Source organism: Microtus ochrogaster, unplaced genomic scaffold (genome assembly GCF_000317375.1).
Source record: "Microtus ochrogaster isolate Prairie Vole_2 unplaced genomic scaffold, MicOch1.0 UNK108, whole genome shotgun sequence".
In the NCBI taxonomy this organism is placed as follows: domain Eukaryota; kingdom Metazoa; phylum Chordata; class Mammalia; order Rodentia; family Cricetidae; genus Microtus; species Microtus ochrogaster.
In genome coordinates this window covers 725,999-732,701 of record NW_004949206.1, presented here as the reverse complement: position 1 = coordinate 732,701, position 6,703 = coordinate 725,999, and the positions used below count along the sequence as shown (strand labels likewise).

The window sequence follows — 6,703 nt, the reverse complement described above, 5'->3', positions numbered from 1 at the left end:
TTAACAAAAATTAGAAAATTATTCTCAAAACTAAATATTAATTTTCATATTCTCCTATCATTATACACAAACAAAGATTTGGGTTTGTAAAACCTACATATATTTGTACTTCCAAAAACAAACCTCAGTTACCATCGTAAAAAGATCCTTTATATAAATATGGAGGAAAGGAATCTTATGGAAATGAGACAAAATAAAGAACATCAGACGCTACACATTTTCATGGCTTGAATGGAAAATTCTCAACTAAACATTGAGTACTATAAGTAAACAACACAACAGAAAGATCTTCCCTGTGACAGACATGACTTTATTCCAAGGTTACAAGGATTGGTCAACATATGCAAATCTGTTAAGTAAATGTAGCCCAGAAATAGACCCAAGCAGAGGCCTACATGATTATTCAAATATGTGCAGAAATGGCTCTTAATAAAATTTAGCATTCATTGAGAGTTAAAATTTAAATCAAACACAATACTTTTTTGTTTCATTTTTATTTATTTATTTATTTATTAAAAATTTCGACCTCTTCCCATCCTTGCATTTCCCTCCTACTCCCCCCAATCCCCCTTCCCCTTCCTCTCCAGTGCTAAGAGAAGTCAGTGTGCCCTGCCCGATGGGAAGTCCACACAATCAAAGGAACCCATCTTGACTTAAAAAGAGTTAAAACATTAATTACTCAATGTTTTAGAGTCTGATCATATTAAAAAGTTTTCTATGGCAATCATATTGACAACATTGTACTACAGGAAAAGAAACTCAAAGAATTTCCAATGAAATCCTAAGTGAGGTCATTTGTATGTGTTGGTGAGTATGCTTAATCAAAACTCTTGGGTGGCAGAGGATGAAAAAACCCCTACTGTTTATGGCCAGTCTGACTGCTTAGCATGTCCTAGTGACTAGGGTTGCATAAACAGACGCTGGCTCAAATAAACAAACAGAGATTGGACAAGGATGAGTATTTTCTCCACTCTTCTTGAAAATAGTCCTTAATACCTTAGCAAATAAAAAAAAGAAATAGTAAAAAAAGAAAGAAAGAAAGAAAAGAAGAGAAGAAATAAAAGCACTGATAGCTTACATATTTAATCCCAGTATTCAGAAAACAGGAGAGGGAGATTTCTGTGTGATCTAAGTAAACATACTCTAGATAAAGAGTTGAGGTCTACCAATACTACAATTTGAGACTCTGTTTCAAGAAAACCACAAGAAAAAAATGGTTTGTATTTAATCATCTTGTGGAGAACATGAAAAAACCAATGGAAAGGAGACACTGTGGTGATGACACATAACTGAGTTCTGAACAAAGGATGCAGAGTGAGCACACAACAATTGCAGATGTCTAAAAGAGTGTATAGAAACCAATCAAGAGCTTTTTCTTTATACAAAGTTCCTTTAATTTAAATTTTAAGAAACACTTCAGTGTAATTTTTACAAAATCAAACTTTCATATTTTTATTATATTTTATGTGAATAGATGTGGTTTCTATTTTTACTGATTTTTATTTTTCTCTACTTCACTCCCTGCTTTTCCCGTCCCCTTCAATCCTCCCCCAAGCCTTATTTCTGAATTTACTCAGGAGATCTTGTCTTTTTCTACTTACCATGTAGATTAGATCTATGTATGTCTCTCTCTCTTAGTGTCCTCATTGTTGTCTAAGTTCTCTGGGATTGTGATTTGCAAGCTGGTTTTCTTTGATTTATGTTTAAAAACCACTTATGTGAGAGTACATGTGATAATTGTTTTTCTGTGTCTCGGTTACCTCACTCAAAATTGTTTTCTAGCTCCATCCATTTTCCTGCAAAATTCAAGATGTCATCTTTTTTTTCTGCTGTGTAGTATTACATTGTGTAAATGTACCGTATTTTCCTTATCCATTCTTCAGCTAAGGGGCATTTTGGTGTTCTCCAGGTTCTGGTATTACAAACAATGCTACTATGAACATGGTTGAGCACATGTCCTTGTGGCACAATTGAGTATCCTTTGGATATATACCCAAAAGTGATATTACTGGGTTTGGAGAAATGTTGTTTCCTAATTCTCTGAGAAATCACCACACTGTCATCCAAAGTGTCTGTACCAGCTTGCATTCCCCCAAGCAATGCAGACGTGTTCCCTTTACCCCACAATCTTTACAGCATACATGGATCAAAGACCTCAACATAAAGCTAGCCACAGCGAAACTTATAGAAGAGAAAGTAGACGTAAATTTGAACGCATTGGCACAGGGGACAACTTCCTAAATATAACCCTAACAACACAGAAACTGAGAGAAACAATTGATAAATGGGAGCTCTTGAAACTGTAAAACTTCGGTAAAGCAAATGACAAGGCAAACAAGACAAAATCACAGCCTACAGAATGGGTAAAGATCTTCACTAATCCCACATCATACAGAGTTCTGATCTACAAAATATACTAAAAACTCATGAAATTTGTCTTCAAAAGAACAAATAATCCAAATCAAACTTTTATTCAGATTCCCAAATATTTGCAGGCTTTGTAAAGCATTTAAACCTCTGGAAACACCATTTCTACCAGCTACATACATATCAATTATGCCCTTACTCTGCCTATTTAGATGTTTTTTCTTTATAATATGTCATTCTTTCTAATGATGTTTTTGTAGTTCCTGTGTGTTATCTGACATTTAAAGAGATATTCCACCTATTTCAGATGTACATTCATCTTAGCCTTCTGTGATGTTGCTGTGATTAAATACTGACCAAATTCATATGGAGGAGGAGTTTTGATTGGTATCATAAATTACAGCAAAGAAATAACAAGGCAGGCAGGCATACGGAGACTACAATTAATCGTAGATTCTGAAGGAACATAGCTTACTGGCTTTCTCTGTATTCTCACACAGCCGTGACTTGGAACAGCACTGCCCAAAGTGGGCAGGGCAGTCCTACATCAATTACCCATTCATAAAATGATTAAATGATTTGACCGTAGGCTAATTCGATGGAGAGAAATATTTTAGTTATGGTTCCCTCTAACTTATTATGTACTTTATGTCAAGGTGATGAAAATTAAATAGAAAAACCACTTTGTAAGCTCCATAGTAATTGCCCATATCAACTAACCCATTTTTTCTCCTAAATTTCTAGGTTTGGGAAGCTACTCAAATTTACATCAGTTTGTATCCATACATTTGTATGCCTGGTATTATAAAATATATTAAGTTTAATCTGATCACTCCTTTGATGTTTATAAAATTGTTTTATTAGTATATCAACATAAAAATAAAATATAGTTATAGGATTAGGTAAAACTCCTGACACCAGCATGTATCTGATTTTTCACAGATGCCGCCCTCTGTGTGCAGTGCTGATTGTGGTCCTGGATTCAGAAAGTTCTCACGGGAGGGAATGGCAGCCTGCTGTTTTGATTGCAGCCCCTGCCAACAAAATGAAGTTTCTAATGAGACAAGTAAGTTTTGCTATTGAGATAAATCCTTCACACCACATAGATCATCTCCTCTCAGTTATACTGGGATGATCTAATGGTCCAAAAGTCAACTGAAGAAATGAAATATATTACTTTCCTAACTTAGTTTTTATAGGACTATGATTATTAACAAGGTCACTTTAAGTAAATTGTCATACCATTGAAGTGGCATTTCAATTGTATTTAATACATAAAAACTGCCTGCATATCTGAGAGTAAAACAGTCCCACTGGTCAGCCTTACAGACTTCAATATGATAACATACACCTTTAAACCCAGTAACCACAATGCCATGCACATTTAATCCCAGGAACTACCCTAGGCTGATATAGAATTGGGTTGGTGCATACCTTTAATCCCAGTGGTACATGCCTTTAGTCCCAGCCCTAGAGAGGAATATGTAACAGCTCTCAGACATAGTCTGTTTTTGAGATTCTGAGAGGCAGGATAGCCATTTCAAACTGAGGATAAGTAAGAGTCTGTGGCTCTTTTGCTTTTTAGATTGTCAGGTTGAACCCTAGTTGCTGACCCTCAGGATAGCCATTTCAAACTGAGGATAAGTAAGAGTCTGTGGCTCTTTTGCTTTTTAGATGGTCAGGTTGAACCCTAGTTGCAGACTGTGAATATTTATTAATCATGCTTCATTTGGCACCCAACATTTTGTGATACAAATTCAAGAAAATGACATTTGCTTGAGGCTTTTTATCCACCGGCCCAAGCCACAGATGGGATTGGAATTCTAGTTCTAGGAGCTGGAACGAAAACTAGCCTCCTGGTTTCGGAAATAAACTAAAGCTCCCAGCTCCCATCTTCCCTGTCTTAGCTTCCATGTAAAGATCCAAAATACACAGAGAATCTGGATACTGTATGCTAATGTGGTGTCTTTGAATTCTTTGCAAAGAAAGAACAGCTGCTAAAAGATATTTGTTTATTAGTGCTGCTGGATTGATCTAACCTATATATTTTGAAAATGCCTTTACTTCAAAATTTAAATCAAAAGATATGTTGCTTTGGAGAAGAGATTTTACTTTTGTTTTCCAAGGAAGTAAGAGGTTGTGGATTCATTCTGGGTTCAGAAAGATAAGGTTTCATTGGAGAAGGCTCCGTGAAAATATCCAGTCAGAATGGATGACCCAGAAGATCCAACAATTCAGAGTACATTTGTTGCAGTTTCTTCTGAGTTCTACATTCAGAACAGCTTTAAGACTACTGACTGAAATGATCCAGCCTCAAAGAATACTCCAATAAGGACTTGACTATAATTATAAATTTTCTTTGTGTCACCAAAAGATTATCAGCACCCACAATCAGCAGGATATAGCCTAGATAACTATGCACAAATCCCCCCTCAATGAATTATGGATATGTTTTGTTTGAAATGTTCATTGCAAGTTGTTATGGCTGATATTCAGGAAAAAAAGCTAAACAAAGAAATTAGATGCAAGATTCTTGTTTTGAAAAAAAGTCATGCTGTGGTGATGCATACTTTTAATCACAGCACTTGGGAGGCAGAAGCAGGTAGACTCTGTGTGTTCAAGGTCAGCCTGGACTTCAGACTGAGTTGCAGGACAGGCTCCATATCTACTAAGAAATCTTGTCTCAAAAGAAAGAAAGAAAGAAAGAAAGAAAGAAAGAAAGAAAGAAAGAAAGAAAGAAAGAAAGAGAAAGAAATAAGAAAGTGAGATAAAAAAATAAGAAATGGAAAGAAAAAGGGATATAAATAGTATAAAATAGAAATGTAGATTATTGAATCTACTCTGAAAAGAAAAAAGGAGGATACAGATATGACAAGGTAAAAAAGTAGATTTTTTAATTGACTTTTTAAAAGCAAATATTAGTTTTAAATATTTCACGTTGGTTTTACTTTTGTATATTGTAAACAAATTTTGTATATTCATACAAATTGAGATTAATTTTCTTAAAACAGATTGTACAAATATTTTGAATATTATTCAAGGTATAGTATCTATACAGCTCATTTAACAATGTAATGCAAATTTCTAGTCCTTGAAAACTAGCATATCAACTGTGTAGGAAAATAGAGCAGACCAATCTAGTTCAGAGAAGATAAGGGACACTGAAGAATCTCTTCATAAAGTTTACTTTGTGGAAAAAGTCAAGGATAGGAACTAAATTAAGTATAAGCCTTTGGGCTCAACAAGATAACATATATATAAAATATTTTCTCTGAATCTGTCAAATGTAAATTGACTAAATAGTGTGGGTATATTTCTTCCCTGTATATATTATATATAGTCATTATACTTATTGCATATAGTTTTCTTATATTAATTATAACCTTCTTTTATTATTTTTTGACAAAAAGGAGAAATGTAGAGGCATTTTAATTGTATTTAATAAATAAAGACTACCTGAAGTTCTGAGAGTAAAGCAATTTCATTGCTCAGCCTTATAGAGAAGATTTGGGAAAAAAATCTTTAATCCCAGTAGCCACCATAGTTAATATAGAAATTGGGCAGTGCATGCCTTTATCCCAGTGGTGCATGCCTTTAATCCCAGCAATAAAGGGGAATAAAAAATGGGGGGAGACAGCTCTCAGACAAAGTCTCTTTCTGTGATTCCAGGAGCCAGGATATCCATTTCAGACGGAGGTTGAGTTAATAGGCAGTGGCTGGCTGTTTTGATGATGAACCCCAATTTCTGACCCTGAGTTGTTCTTAAAAGTGCTTCATACCATGACATACTTCTTTGATTCATTGAAAGTCTATATTAGGTGGCCTTTTCTCAAAGAAACAGTTTTCACAGTAACACAACAGTGTGACCAAGTTCTACATAAGGTTTTTATTAGTGATTAATATCTTCTGCAACTACATATAGATTTTATTCCAGTCATGGATCTTCACTAATATTTACTTTCTTTCAATTTTCATATCTCTATATTTCACTATATTTTTATAACCACCGTATATCTGCAAAATCAATGCTGAAGAGACATCAGAGTAATTAAACTCTATTTTGTATATCCTGGGAACCAAATTCAAGTACACTATAAGATGAATGAAGAGGTGAAATCATTACTTGTAAATTTTTCAACTACTGTTCTTTATTAAACAGAAGCCTTCAAGCAGTAACCAAAGATCCTTTTTTCAAAGATCAATGTGATTGGCAATCTAGGGAAGTGTAATAAGTTTGAGCACATGATATAGAAAATATGGAGTCTTCTAATCGCCATTTTTACATACAGCACACAGATAGTGATGGAAAGGAGTAGAGGATTAAAATCATTTTCTG

The 6,703-nt window shown here is 34.5% G+C and overlaps 1 protein-coding gene across 3 annotated transcripts in view; it reads left to right on the top strand.

The window, feature by feature from the left end:
* LOC101997146 (vomeronasal type-2 receptor 116-like) overlaps positions 1-6,703 on the top strand; it is a 40,337-nt gene that overhangs the window by 29,684 nt on the left and 3,950 nt on the right. For all 3 annotated transcript variants that reach the window (XM_026778142.1, XM_013355250.1, XM_013355249.1), the window contains one exon: positions 3,310-3,433. In XM_026778142.1, the coding sequence (XP_026633943.1) occupies positions 3,310-3,433 (124 nt within the window). The remainder of the gene's footprint in view (positions 1-3,309; positions 3,434-6,703) is intronic.